Below are 16,498 nucleotides of genomic sequence, written 5' to 3'. Positions count from 1 at the left end.
CTGCAGCGGTCCGGGATGTACTGATCCATCTGGCTTCCTGTTGGATTCAAGGGACTGTTCACTCATATATCAAACAATCCGGAATACAACAGTTCTATATTGAATATGTTCTATATTGAATATGTTCTATGTTGAATATGTTCTATAATGAATATGTTCCATATTGAATATGTTCTATAATAAATATGTTCTATATTGAATATGTTCTTTAATAAATATGCTCTATTTTGAATATGTTCTATATTGAATATGTTCCATAAAAAATATGCTCTAATATATATATGTTCTGTGTTATTTCAATATTTCTTGAGACTCTAACCTTGGATTTTCACATATAGGATTTTTATCATTTATCTTCAAGCTTCAGAAATTAATCTTATTCTTTCTCGAGAAACTGATAAATTATAGAATTTTCTTTTACATTTACTGATATATTCATCATACAATATACATTAGACTCATGTTTGTTATATGTATAAATATACTTTCTTTTACATTTACTGATATATTCATCATACAATATACATTAGACTCATGTTTGTTATATGTATAAATATACTGTCTTTTACATTTACTGATATATTCATCATTCAATATACATTAGACTCATGTTTTTATATGTATAAATATACTTTCTTTTACATTTACTTATATATTCATTTTACAATATACATTAGACTCATGTTTGTTATATGTTTAAATATATTTTCTTTTACATTTACTGATATATTCATCATACAGTATCTATATATTTAATTTAGAAGATGGGCGCGAAGCGCCCTCTAAGGCTAGAAAGAAGGGCGCGAAGCGCCTTGAATTTCTAGTATGTATAAATATATACTTTCTTTTACATTTACAGATATATTCATTATTCAACATACATTAGACTAATGTTTGTTAAATCTAAAAATAAACTTTCGCCTTCTTTAAATGTAAAAACAATTGCATTGATTTTGTATGGGAGCTCTATCGAAGACAAAGTTGGTGTGCAACCATATATGCTATACCTTAAAAAAGGTGTCGAAAGAAATATTTTCAAATATTTTGCTAAACTAATAAAAAATTTAATTATTACAAGAAAAAGTAATGCAAAGCACCTTGTATAGTTTATTATATTTTAATTTCTCTTTATCTCTTCATTTAAGTAGTAATCTCTGTTTGTTTGTTTGCTTGTATGTCTGATCATAACTCATGAACCCCATGACTGATTTGTCTCAAATTTGTATGTGGGAACACATGAAAATTACAGGAATGGTTTTAGTGAAATAAATGCCTACTCCAGAACGGTTTCTCTAACACGTATCTATCCAGGTACAGTTTAGTTTCACTTAGCTATCAATACAATCTTGTCGGCTATCTATGTCAATTAGGGATTAATTGATTAGTGTCCCAATTAGGACACGATCCACACTGCTACAATCTTCTAACTATTGATTGCAAATAGTTTAATAAAGAGTGAATTCATTTTAAAAAAAATTTATTTTGTTCCTCATTTTGCAATCTCTTACGAACCAAGTCCAACCCATGAGTCTACTGAAAATAATTCCTATCTAATTGTTCGATGGTCAGTTTTACAATTCTTTATGTTTCAATAAACTTTGTTATTTTTCATCTAAGGAATGGATCAGAGGCCATTACCCAGACTAAAGTATTGACTGGGTTAAAAAAGTAAAAATGAAAACTTGGAATTTGACTGAGATTATAGATATTAAATATTTTATTTAATACTCAATTTCTTTGCGAAATATTCTTTTGATATTATTGTACAAGTAAACAAATGTTTTAAAATTAAAACAAGTATACTCCAACTCCTGTGTATGGACTCCCTGGTATACCTGTATACTCCAACTCCTGTGTAAGGACTCCCTAATATACCTGTATACTTCAACTCCTGTGTAAGGACTCCCTGGTATACCTGTATACTTCAACTCCTGTTTAAGGACTCCCTGGTATACCTGTATACTCCAACTCTTGTGTAAGGACTCCCTGGTATACCTGTATACTCCAACTCCTGTGTAAGGACTCCCTGGTATACCTGTATACTCCAAATTCTGTGTAAGGACTCCCTGGTATACTCCAACTCCTGTGTAAGGACTCCATGGTATACCTGTACACTCCAACTCCTGTGTAAGGACTCCCTGGTATACTTGTATACTCCAACTCCTGTGTAAGGACTCTCTGGTATACCTGTATACTCCTACTCATGTGTAAGGACTCCCTGGTATACCTCTATACTCCAACTCCTGTGTAAGGACTCCCTGGCATACCTGTATACTCCTACTCCTGTGTAAGGACTCCCTGGTATACCTGTATACTCCTACTCCTATGTGAGAGTAAGGACTCCCTGGAGTCCCCGTTCAAGGAGTAGGTGTGAGAACTCACGGACTGAGTTTCACTGTCCGAATGTCTCCTGTTCTCACAATATTCAAAATAGAAAAAAAACATGGAGGACGTTTTATCATTACTATATTGCAATTCATATTTTGAACAGTCATGTTTAAGTTTTGCTTTTTTGAAGAAAAAAATTTTCTTTTCAATATATTTCAGATTTCCTTGGTTGAATTGGAACCACGTGAGAAATGTGACCGGAAATAGAACATTTTCCATTTCCGGTTTGTTCAAGAAACTCTTCAAAGATTTACAAAGTTTATTTCCGAATATTTCCAAAAATGTTTTTATTCCAATATACATATTTGCATATAAATTATTTGACTTGCCTTTTGTTTGTTTGGGTGTTTGTTTTTCGTTTTTTTTCGGGTGTTTGTTTGTTTGTTTATTTGTTCGTATCCTATAATCGTTAAAATGATTCTGCCATTTACAATATGCCTTTAAGAAAATTGTTTAATTAAAATGAGGAAAATCTACCAAATATTTTACTGCCTTTTTTGTCTTAAATATACTAAGAAGAAAGACTTGCAACAAAAAAACTGAAAATATTTTCAAAGTATCCGCCATTTTTAAGTGTTTACAAAATGGCAGTTTATTGCAAGTAAACAAATTGAATTTGAAATATTCCTGCTGTTTGGAAAATCTTGTGGCGAATCTGGAGTTTTGGCACAAATTGTTAGTGATGACGACCTTTTAGAGGAACCAGCGGATATGCCAGAGTAATTTGTTGAGGAGTTTGGACAAATCTCTGAAAAAAATCAGCTGATTTTAAAAACATATTTTTTTCTTCTTCTAAAAATGGTAAAAAAATTATTTTTTTATGATGATACAATGTGTTATTATTTTTACTGACGACATCTTTAATTGTATTTGATGGGTTTGATTCTAATGATTATAATGATATTACTAACAATATATTTGATAGGTTTGATTCTAATGATTATAATAATATTACTAACAATGTATTTGATAGGTTTGATTCTAATGATTAAATGATATTACTAACAATATATTTAATGGCTTTGATTCTAATGATTATAATGATATTACTAACAATATATTTGCTAGGTTTAATTCTAATGATTATAATGATATTACTAACAATGTATTTGATGGGTTTAATTCTAATGATTACAATGATATTACTATTAATATATTTGATGGGTTTGATTCTAATGGTTATAATGATATTACTAACAATGTATTTAATGGGTTTAATTCTAATGATTATAATGATATTACTAACAATGTATTTGATAGGTTTGATTCTAATGATTATAATGATATTACTAACAATGTATTTGATGGTTTGATTCTAATGATTTTAATGATATTACTAACAATATATTTGATTGTTTTGATTCTAATGATTATAATGATATTACTAACAATAATTTGATGGGTTTGATACTAATGATCATAATGATATCACTAACAATATATTTGATGGGTTTGATTCTAATGATTATAATGATATTACTAACAATGTATTTGATAGGTTTAACTCTAATGATTATAACAATATTATTAATTATTAATTATATATTTTATTGGTTTCTAATGATTATAATGATATTATTAACAATATATTTAATGGGTTTAATTCTATTGATTATAATGATATTACTAACAATATATTTGATGGGTTTGATTCTAATGATTATAATGATAATACTATCAATGTATTAAATGGATTATTAACAATATATTTAATGGGTTTAATTCTATTGATTATAATGATATTAATAAAAATATATTTAATGGACTAAAATCTTATGATATTACTAAAGATGTATCTGATGTGTTTAAAACACACAAAAAAATCTTTGAGAGGAAATATAGTTTGTTGCTCGGTTTTGAATAATTCAGTCATGATCAGTCTGAAAAGGAGATAAAAGTGCAAATATAATGCAAAAATGTTACAAATTGGAAAATTACAGTAAACAACAAAATGGCGGTTTTGCACGTTTTTTTAAAAGTAAATTCCACTCTTTTAATTTTCTATTCTTTGGTTTACCATGTAGCTCCTGTATAGCGTGATATGCTGTCTTCTTTGCAGGTTCAACTCGGAGATCAAAATAGAGGATATCTGCACCAGTCTCCAGGTAGGATTTTAGAACCTGAATAAACACAGGATTTTAGAACCAGAAATATAGGATTTTATGAACCTGAAATATAGGATTTTAGAACCTGAAATATAGGATTTTAGAACCTGAAATATAGGATTTTAGAATCTGAATACATACATGATTTTAGAACCTGAAATACAGGATTTTAGAACATGAAATACTGAATCTTAGAATCTGAAATATAGGATTTTAGAAACTGAAATACAGAATTTTAGGACCTAAAATACAGAATTTTAGGACCTGAAATATAGAATTTTAGAACCTGAATACACACAGGATTTTAGAACCAGAAATATAGGATTTTAGAACCTGAAATATAGGATTTTAGAACATAAAATATAGGATTTTAGAACCTAAAATATAGGATTTTAGAATCTGAATACATACATGATTTTAGAACCTGAAATACAGGATTTTTGAAACTGAAATACTGAATTTTAGGACCTGAAATATAGAATTTTAGAACCTGAATACATACAGGATTTTAGAACCTGAAATATAGGATTTTAGAACCTGAAATATAGGATTTTAAAACCTGAAATATAGGATTTTAGAACATAAAATATAGGATTTTAGAACCTGAAATATAGGATTTTAGAATCTGAATACATACATGATTTTAGAACCTGAAATACAGGATTTTTGAACCTGAAATACTGAATTTTAGGACCTGAAATACAGAATTTTAGAACCTGAATACATACAGGATTTTAGAACCTAAAATATAGGATTTTAGAACCTGAAATACAGGATTTTAGAACCTGAAATATAGGATTTTAAAACCTGAAATACAGGATTTTAGAACCTGAATTATAGGATTTTAAAACCTGAAATACAGGATTTTAGGACCTGAAATATAGGATTTTAGAACCAGAAATATAGGTTTTAGAACCTAAAATTAGGATTTTAGGACCTGAAATATAGGATTTTAGGACCTGAAATTTAGGATTTAAGGACCTTAAATATAGATTTTTAGAACCTAAATATAGGATTTTAGAACCTAAAATACAGGATTTTAAAACCTAAAATTATAGGATTTTAGAACCTGAAATATAGGATTTTAGAACCTGAAAAATATAGGAGTTTAAGGCCTGAAATATAGAATTTTATAACCTGAAATATAGGATTTTAGAACCTGAAATATAGTATTTTAGGACCTGAAATATAGGCTTTTCGGAACTGAAATATAGGATTTTAGGACCTGAAATATAGGATTTTAGGACCTGAAATATAGAATTTTATGACCTGAAATATAGGATTTTAGGACCTAAAATATAGGATTTTAGAACCTGAAATCTAGGATTTTAGAACCTGAAATATAGAATTTTAGGACCTGAAATGCGGGATTTTTTGGACCTGAAATATAGGATTTTAGAACCTGAAATATAGGATTTTAGAAATGAAATATAGGATTTTAGAACCTCAAATATAAAATTTTAGGACCTGAAATGCAGGAATTTTGGGACCTGAAATATAGGATTTTAGGGCTTGAAATAAAAGATAAAAACCGAATACGAAGATAGCATGCATTTTCTTTGGCAATCTTTAAAGGCATCCAGTAAAAATACCAAATCCTAAAACTGAAAAAATCTCAGAAATATAATATTTATAAAAACATGAAATGAAATTTAAACCAGCGTCGAGGGATCCTGGTTTATACCCAGTATGAAACCTGTCCATGCATATTTTAAAAGATTGCTTGGATCTAGTTTACTCTCTGGGGAACAAATGAAACTCTCTCCTCCAATCCCAAACTTCACTGAAATCCGGGAAACATCTAATGGCCGCCATTTTTTTATCGTCGCCATTTTGAAATAAAAGTTTTAGGAAAATGTGTAGTGATGTAATCTTTAAACGTATCTTTGTACCGGCTCAATAATCCAATACTAAAGAACTGCAATATATAAGACAATTTCATAAACAAAGTATACACAAGATTTGAAAATACTTGACATAAATCATTTTAAATCTATTTTTACCTCCATTTCAAAGAGGAGGGATCCTAGCTGCCTAACAGCTCTACTAGCTGCCTCCACTTCCGCCCTGAGCTTCTCCAATCCACCTCCATTCTGTTGCAACTAAAAATAATAAGTAAGTAATTTATTTATAACATAGAATAAACTACAAAATAAAGTTTTAAGAAGGAATTATACCAAAACCTTCAAAAATAAATTTAGGAAATTTACAAAAAATTCTTTAAATAAATAACAGCAGAATGATTGTCATTTCTGTGCTTTCTGATTTAAACCCCGGGGCCCCACTAGGCACTAAATAGTTTGTAGTTCGTGATTAGGTTTTAATTATAACTATTACAAATACAACATCCGTACATTTGTTGCATATCCTAATTGAAAAACCGTAGATTTGTGCTTCAGAAAAAATAAAAATACAATGGTTATGTGGATTTTTTACATGTATTAAACACATATCTAAAATAGATGGTTCGATTATATTAATCATATTTAATTTAAACTTTTTTTAAACTCGTGGGTTTTCTTTTGTGGTAGGAACCATTTTTATCCCATAGGATATCGAGTTTTTAGAAAAATATTTTTTCTATGGGTATATTCTAGGATAATAGATGAGCTAATGATGTTCAGACATGCAACCACAGAGATAAATAATATTTGCTGAAAGCATTTTTAATGGTGTCCTATTTATTCTTAAAACGAATACTATATATTTTGTGTCTTTGGTATTCCACTTACAACTTACATGATATACACTCAATCCTTAAGGAGTATGTAATATAACGGAGAAAGGATCGACCCGGTCCGCCCTACTATATGATTATACATGCTTTGTAGTCGGGTACTCCATTTGAATAAGAAATGCAAAGTACTAATGCAAAGAAAGTTAATTGCGGTCGCGTATACTCTGCGTACATATTGAAACCAGTTCTCTCTGGGCGGAATTTGTAAACAAGAATAGATGCATCAGTGTTCGTCTGGTATCCGAGGATAAAAGCATTTAATTTTGATAATTTTGAAAATTCACATAAAAGTTTCCTATGACCAGAATACTTCATTGAATTTTTTATGTGAAAAATACTATGTCAGGCTAGCTGTGACATCCGTCTTGTGTTTACTTTTCAGCCCAAAGACAGTACACTGCAGTACAAAAAATGCGTACACCTCTGAAATAACTTTCCTTGAATTAGTATCTTGAAGAAACATGTTTTCCTTAACTGTCTGATGTACAAATACCGCGCACAGAATAGGTTATTGTATACATTACACAGGTAAAAAGGTAGGCTGAACGCCAAACAAACACATTTTCTGGGATGCAAAAATATTGGCAATACAGACATATTATTTTATCATATAAAAAATCGCTTTATTTGATATGGTATAGTGAAAAAAAACACATTTAAAAAATTAAAAGACGACCTTAAAAACTCTTTTTCAATTTGAGCACCGTCTGCGAAGGATGTATAAATCATATGGTTGGGCGGGCCGGGTCGATCCCTTCTTTCTTATATTCCATACTCCTTGACTCAATCTTAGATATATATATATACAGCTTATTACTTAGTTTCTATTCATATTATATTTAGTATTAGTACACAGTACACACACATACAGGGTATAAGAAAAAAAACGTGAAACTATATTTAAATGGCTTCTTTTGATTAAATCTATTATTTCTTAAAGAAAGTTCAGCGAAATGAACATCTTTATACTTTTGATATTGCTTAAAATATATTTACTTACTTTTTTCCGTTTAGATTGTATAAACAGACACAAAATAATTTTAAAAGTTTTTAATAAAGTGCTTAATTTTTACTTGTAATATTGAAAAACTAAAATCATTTTAAATTATAAGCATTCTGTTAAAATTTGAAATGTTGGGAAAATTGCTTCGATATCTCAAGGTTTGTTTTGCATGAAATAGTTTCTTTAAATGTTTTGATTATAATTTTGGCATGCTTTTATTCCTTTATCACAGACCAAACTTAACGCAGATGAGTTTTTCGGCGGGTACTGTTGGGTCTGTTATATCTATACATCTATGTCGAAATATATTGATATTCCTCCAAAATGAATATTCTGAAAATATTATCAAATAAAGAAACAATAAATGGGTTTTATGATTATTGCATCAATGAATATATATGTTTATGTACATATACTGTTGGTTCTTTGCACCCCCCCCCCCACTCTCAATCTTATTATAAAGATTAGTTTAAATAAGAAATACATTTTTTGCCACACAGAGGGTCTCAATAAACATGCGATTTTATAAATGGTACAGAGGTCGTCGTTGTATTTGAATTGCTCATAAATGTCCATAAAGTAAGCTGGGTAAAACAGAAATTTGGCACTTTTTATTTCTTTTTATTCTCCGATTTATCTTGCTTTATGGTCCTCAGCTTTTTTTTACAATTGAAAAAGTATTTTTAAGATTTTAATTTGGACGTTATTTATTTCGAAAAATAAAGGTTTTATGCCTTCTTAGCTTTATAAATATTGTCTACTGGCCTACCTAATTTTAAAAATTGACTGATATTATATATTTATGTACAATTATGATGTTATCTAATGAATCATAGTCTGCATTAATTAAAGTAAAAAAACCAGAGCCCGGAACTTAAGAAATCGTTATTAAACCAGTTTTAAAACCCAGGTTTCACGAATGGGGTTAGGCAGTTTTTAATATATCAATATTTTTGTTATGAAATATTATTTTATTTAGTTTCTTCATATTCTCGTTTTTTTCGAATCTCTTAAATTAAAATCTACTTAAATGTTAAGACCCCGAAATTCATTCAACGATACTCTTTTATTTTACAACTGTTTACTAATATTGATATATTATAGGTTAGGCCAGAATTAACTTATAATAAATACATATGCAGTGCGCTCTCGGTATAGTTGATGGCCTATATAATTAGTAAAGGCTTAGCGTACATTATCACTCTATACTCGTTGAAAAAAGCCTATGTTTTCTCAATCCAATCAGAATCGAGAAGAAATCAGACGATTATACAAACCTTCACCTAATTCTTCTGTTAATTTTAACAAAAGCTTAAACCTGTTAAAGTTTTAATGTCGTGCACCGTGCAAGAAAAGTTTAAAATAAGTTTTATGTAATTTTCTTTAATGTTTATTTGAAGTACTTTTATTTTCTTTAAAAATTTAGCTTTAGGTAAGAATTAAAATGGCAATATTAATTTGAATAGAATCGACAGTAGGGCTCATGAAACTGTGGAATAGGAAGACGACATTGGAAATGGCAAAATTTTGATGTTTTATGTTCATTGCAACCATAGCTTGCTGTAGCTTGAGTCTAGCACTGAAGAAAAAATGAATGGTTCAACTTAAAACATAGACACAGATAACTTTTGAAGATGTCTTTGAGAAAGTATAAAATTTGATTTTTAGAACTTCCAACCCCTGACCAGTGCCCCCCCCTATAGCTGGGGGGGGGGGGAGGTGAGGATGAGAGGAATTGTAATATAATTTTTTTCTAAGAATCCCCCACCCCAACATATAACTTGAGATTATGCTGCACTAATAAACCTTCTCAGTTTCTGTAATATAATATATATATATAATTAAACCAATATAATAACCAATTTTATCAAAAAATAATGTTTGTAAATAAGAAGTCGAATCTTCCAGAACATCTTGAATAAAAATTATCAAAGAGAGGGAAACAACTTTCCACCCCCCCCCCTTTATTTTTGGAAAAAATCTCCAAGTGGGTGGCCGCTCTTCTAAATAAATGTTCCTGCTTTTGAATTCCAAGTTTGCAAAAATCAAATCATTTCAAAAGTATGCAGGTATGCAAGAAATCCTGTGAATGTTCCGCGATGAATAAATTCTATGCAAATCCGCGGATCTGCAATAAAGAAAATAAAGAAAATTCAATCTAGTGGTGGATTTTCCCGCCATTTCTTTGCAAAAACATTTCACTTTAAATTCTACGAGGACATCAACGAGGAATAGAAATATCATTTTATACAATTTATATTTGCACAGAGTTGCGAAGTTTTGGCAAGCCTCGGCCACATTTTGAGAATAAATGTAATACTTATCATAAAATAAAAAAAACGTCAGCATTCAAAACATCCATATAATTTTATTTTATCTGCAGATGGAGAACAGTGGAACTTTATGTATTCACAAACATCAATTTGGGCCAAAAGAACCCATTTAGCATTTTGAACCTCAGAAACGTCAAACAAAAAGTCACAGATTTTCACACACTGCTTTTATGTGTCTTTAATGTCTTTGCGATAAATTCAAATTTTATAATTTCTATATCTTTACAACCCTATGAAGGAAATCTTTGACATATTAAGCTTGAATTATTTGATCTAACAGAATTCATATTTTGAAATATATAAAGTTACGAAATTAGGTTGCAAAGATATAGGGATCCAGAAATCAGAGTTTGTGGCAAAGACTCAATTCCTTATATTTATAATAATACATTTCAGCAAATTATCCCAAGTTTTTTTATACCATTAAAAATTCAAAAAATAAATAGCATTAGGAAGCCTCGACTCGAAGCCTCTGATATTTTTATATTAAAGACGCATGAAAAACTTTTTACTAATACCTACCTAATTACAGATAATGAGAATAATTATGGATAGAACTGCAGATAATATAAATTACTTTATGCATGTTGCAGCAAAACTAATGTAAAGATATAATGTTATAAAAACTGTTTTATTATACTGAACAAAGAAACCTATGATAATCACAAAGAAACCTATGATAATCACAAAGAAACCTATGATAATCACAAAGAAACCTATGATAATCACAAAAAAACCTATTGATAATCACAAAGAAACCTATGTTAATCACAAAGAAACCTATGATAATCACAAAGAAATCTATGATAATCACAAAGAAACCTATGATAATCACAAAGAAACCTATGATAATCACAAAGAAACCTATGATAATCACAAAAAAAACCTATTGATAATCACAAAGAAACCTATGATAATCACAAAAAAAACCTATGGTAATCACAAAGAAACCTATTGATAATCACAAAGCAACCTATGATCTTCACAAAGCAACCTATGATAATCACAAAAAAACCTACTGATAATCACTCTATAAATTAAATGTTGCTTGAAACATTTTTAAAAAAATTTGTCCATTTCAAAATATGTTTCTTGCTTGTAGGTGATCTTTCAAATTTTAATTAAATAACTCATAGGTTCTTTTTATAAGTAATGTCAATAAAATATTTAACCCTTAAAATACAAAAGTGTCATTTTTTTAAAATAAGTTGTAACTAACTATTTACCAAATAAAAGAATAGCTAAACAAGGTTTGTTTAATTTATGAACAGTTTTCTTACTCACAATATGTTTTTGACCGCTTAATGTTTATGTTTAAAGGCGCTGTAGCGTAATTTTCAGTTACCTTCTATTTCAACAGGTGCATACTTGATTCACAACAGTACCCTGAAAACCTTTCCTTCTTTCTTTAAAAAAACAAAACAGGGGCAGCCATAGTACATTTCGATTTCCGAGCCGGGTCAACCTTTCTGGTCTCAGTTTGTACTGTATCGCCCGGACATTGGGTAAATAAAGCAAACACTTAATAGGACTAGCCGGTGCAACAAGGTTGACGCGGTCAGACTTTAGGTTGAATTTACTTTTACTAGAGGATCAGAGGTTCGTTAAAAAACGCTTTTAATTCCTGAACACTTTGTTTGTTGTTTTATATTCAAGGTTCATACATATACACATTCGAATGTTAAAAAGCGGTTGGGAATAGGACATAAAACATTCAGGGGTTTCCACGAATAAATGTGACTTTAATACGCGTTGAATTCACTGCACAAAGTTCGCTACCGTACATTCCAGATATTTTTACAGAAACTTTACGAGACGTTTTGAATCATGGATGTTCGTTTTTAAATGGAAGGCTATTGAAAATTACGCTTACAGTCCATTTTAACATAAACATTAAGCGGTTTAAGAACATATTGTGAGTAACAAAAGTGTTCATAAATTAAACAAAAATCCAAAAACAAAAAAAAATAGGATATTTATTTTGTTTTTACTTAGATCTGGTAATTTTTGTACATGTCTAAGTGCCAAAAAAAAATAGCTGTATATAAAAAAGGTTTTCTTATCTTGCTAATTTTGTGCATTTAGTGTGTTTCCATTATCCATTTGTGTTCTCAACGTATTTATCAATTATCTAGTGTTTACATAACACAGAGTACATACTCTTATAGAAGAAACCCTATCATTTCGTTAGAATTTATGAACAGATAGTTAGAGAAAACTATTTCGATGAGTTAGTGTACATACACTTTTTCTTTTTCAAATACACTTTACAGAGTGTAACATCTTAATAGTAAATACTTTTTGTATTTTACATAAGAGTACATTTTTGGATGTTTGCTTTAGAGAGTACACAGTACAAAGAATATAGACTGAACATTACACGTAGAATGTACTTAGTACACAGTACATGTACGCGCGCCTTAAAAACTACGCGCACTGGTTAGATATTTCATTTTGCCATTTATTAGTTATTTTTTACTCTGATTTTCTAATCCCTATATCTTTTCAACCTGTTGTCGTAGACTAACTATTAAGTCTGCAAGTTTAAACAATATCAAAGGTCTGCAATAACTAACGTTATTATTTAAAACGTAAATATCAAGTATTTGATGGAATATCCTTTGCTTCAGACAAATTAATGAATGTAGAGTAATATATGATTTATATAAAATACATTATCATGGATAGTTCGGAGAATAAGATAAACCTTGGGAAATCATTATCTAAGGATTGGCTTCATGTAGCAGAGGATGAAGTATTTAAGATTACTCAATAATGATAATAATAATAATAATAATAATAATAATAATAATAATACCTGAACGATATTGTTCCTATGGTTATCTATAAGATTAAGATGAAATGGAAGAGCTATATCAGTAAACTTATTCAACGCCATCTCCAATCTCTTGTTCAACGGCTGCCGGACCCTCCGACTGGAGACAAGGGGTTCAGAACTCCGGCCGGGGGATTCATCTTTTCGGCGGCCATTAGGTTGTTCTGACCGCCGACGGGTGGGAGGGGTCAAGGGAAGCTGACGACCCAATCTAGAAAAATAACATGAAGTAAGATTAAGAGGCAGTAATCTTGGATAATACAACAGTCATTTTACATAATTTTATCACTCATCTCTGAGCACCCAAACAGATATAGCTTGCTATAATTTTTGGGTTTAAAACGATCGTTTATCATTAAAAAAAATGATCGTTTTCAATATAAAAAGAGATATAAATTTCATGGTAAATATTTTTGTATCATTTATATTTAGGTTTGTTTTTCTTCCGGAGTTTGTCTTTCTGGAGTGTATGTCTTTCCAAAGTTTGTGTTTCCGGAATTTGTTTTTCCGAAGTTTGTCTTTCTGGAGTTCATATTTCCGAAACTTTCCCTTTTTGAGTTTGTCTTTCTAGTGTTTTTTTTTTTTTTTCATAGTTTCTCTTTCCATAGTTTGTCTTTCTGGAGTTTTTCTCTCCGAAATTTTTCCTTCTGGAGTTTGTCTTCCTAGAGTTTGTTTTCTTTCCGAGTTTGTCTTTCTTTCTGGAGTTTATCTTTCCGGAGTTTATCTTTCCGGAGTTTATCTTTCCGGATTTTATCTTTCCGGAGTTTATCTTTCCGGAGTTTATTTTTCCGTAGTTTAACTTTCCGGAGTTTATCTTTCCGGAGTTTATCTTTCCGGATTTTATCTTTCCGGAGTTAATCTTTCCGGAGTTTATCTTTCCGGAGTTTATCTTTCTGGAGTTTATCTTTCCGGATTTTATCTTTCCGGATTTTATCTTTCCGGATTTTATCTTTCCGGAGTTTATCTTTCCGGAGTTTATCTTTCCCCGGAGTTTATCTTTCCGGAGTTTATCTTTCCGGAGTTTATCTTTCCGGAGTTTATCCTTCTGGAGTTTATCTTTCCGGATTTTATCTTTCCGGATTTTACCTTTCCGGAGTTTATCTTTCCGGAGTTTATCTTTCCGGAGTTTGTCTTCCCTGAGTTTGTAGAGGCACCAACTTTAAATAACAAATAGAAATAAACAGACTAACTGTATATTTATTCATGAACACTGAAATATGTAAACTTTATTTACTAAACATCAAAACATTTGTTTTATCTTAAATTAGTTTGAGATCTGCCATAGAATATGTTTTCCCCTTTACCTTAACATTTCCGGGGATGGGGCTTAAGTTCAGGGGGCACGAGAATTATTGCCTCTCCCCTGTACGCTAGCCTTACCTCCCCCCCTCGGTTTATCATATAATTCATGTTTGATCTAACAAAGCTTTAAAGAGTATTGTTGTAAAGTGAGCATAGCAATCTCTGCGTGAAGGATCGTTGGAATTTTTCTAATTTTAGATCTATCAAGTGTCAAGATTTTGAGCATTATCCTTTTATGCTTTTCAACTAGAAATAAGTTAATTCTTAGTAGGGAAAATTCTAAATTGTAATTTCTTCATTTGTATTTAAATTATACTAAATATATGCAAATATTTATGCTTTTATGCAAACGGTTTGTAATGTTCATAATTTGTTAGCAACTTGCTTCGCTGAGATTTTAAATTTTCTTATTTAAAGTTTTTGCCATAAACTCAAATTTTCTTTGCAACCTGATAGTGTAAATCATTAATATTGTAAACTTTGATATAACAGAATCTAAAGCTTCAAATATCGAAGGTCTATGACATCGGGTTGCAAAGACAAAGGGATACACAAATTAAGTTTGTCACAGAAACTCAATTTCTCAAAAGTAAAAACTATTGTCTAGTGCAGTTATTTTGTAATTTTTATAATCTGTTCATAAATATTGTAATACTATTCATACAGTTTTGACTAAAGGATTCAATCTAATGATAAGCGAGAAACAGTTGAATCGTATAGACTAAGTTGAATCACTTTTATTTGGATTAAGCTGTAATTAGAAGTTGAGTGTATACGATTCAACTATGCTATTCATTATATCTGGTTCCGGATATTTCATTAATGTAAGCGCAGAAAACGGGGGGGGGGGGCTATTATCCCATTTAGAACCTCCCACAAATTTAACTCTCCCTGACTCACCAAATTTTCTTTTACCTTTTTCAAATGAGCAGAATTGAGTTTATTTTTATTTTGCGGGGGGAATGTAAACAATGCAGTACATACAAATGTTTTGGAGGATCAAATTCTTTAAACTGACCTAGCGCATCATACGTTGTATTGTCGTCTGAACAAATGTCGTCTTTATTAGTTTTACCTAAGGGAAGGGGAGGAGGACAGCCTAGCCCGTGTTCCTCTGAAAGTAATAGTAGATACAGAGAGAACCAGAAAACTGTGGAATAGGAAGACGACATAAAAAGCAATGCTTCAAGTTTATTTAATATTGTTACAATTTCAGATTAACTACAATTACTTGTAGCATAATATTCAATCATAAAGTGAAAATGTCTTTGCACACTGCAAAATTGCCGTCTTTCATTGACATTGGACTATTCTTAATCCTATGAATTGAGTCTGAAAGTCGTCTTCCTATTCCAGAGTTTTCTAACAGTCTCTGAAGTAATATATTCTATTATGAAATATTCATTTTCTCATATTCTATTCTCATTTCTATATAAGTTATTTATGTGGATAGGAATTGATATTACAGAGTCATTCACAAAAAATGAAACTGTCACGACATCCTAAAAATCTGGAACTTCCAAACCATGAAAGCATTAAACTTGGACATATTGTGGTCATATGCAATTTTATTTCATTTTTACCCAATTGTTAAAAATAATTAAAATGGTTTTAAAGAAAGGATAAAAATTATTATTTATAAAGAATACCCAATAGAAGAAACTGGAGTCCCACCAACTCCCTTAGTGAACACTTCATTTCGCCCTGGAAATGAAATAATAGATTCTAGAAGAAATCTCACATTTTCTTCGCAATATCGAACATTCCGAAAGTATTTTGAGATTATAAACATTA

General features: G+C 30.2%; 1 protein-coding gene across 1 annotated transcript; it reads right to left on the bottom strand.

Moving 5' to 3' along the window:
* Positions 1-2,277: 2,277 nt before the first annotated feature.
* On the bottom strand, positions 2,278-16,473 carry LOC111716265 (uncharacterized). Its single transcript, XM_023491702.1, has 7 exons — positions 16,354-16,473; positions 15,780-15,818; positions 13,385-13,613; positions 6,497-6,595; positions 4,406-4,508; positions 3,016-3,136; positions 2,278-2,410 (listed from the first exon to the last, which is right to left on the bottom strand). Exons 3-7 carry the CDS (start codon positions 13,463-13,465, stop codon positions 2,278-2,280), a joined length of 537 nt encoding a protein of 178 aa, XP_023347470.1. The 5' UTR covers positions 13,466-13,613; positions 15,780-15,818; positions 16,354-16,473.
* Positions 16,474-16,498: the final 25 nt, after the last annotated feature.

The sequence above is a fragment of the Eurytemora carolleeae genome, unplaced genomic scaffold (assembly GCF_000591075.1).
Source record: "Eurytemora carolleeae unplaced genomic scaffold, Eaff_2.0 scaffold1553, whole genome shotgun sequence".
Classification (NCBI taxonomy): Eukaryota; Metazoa; Arthropoda; class Copepoda; order Calanoida; family Temoridae; genus Eurytemora; species Eurytemora carolleeae.
The sequence above is the reverse complement of the archived record's forward strand: the minus strand, read 5'-3'. Positions and strand labels throughout refer to the sequence as shown.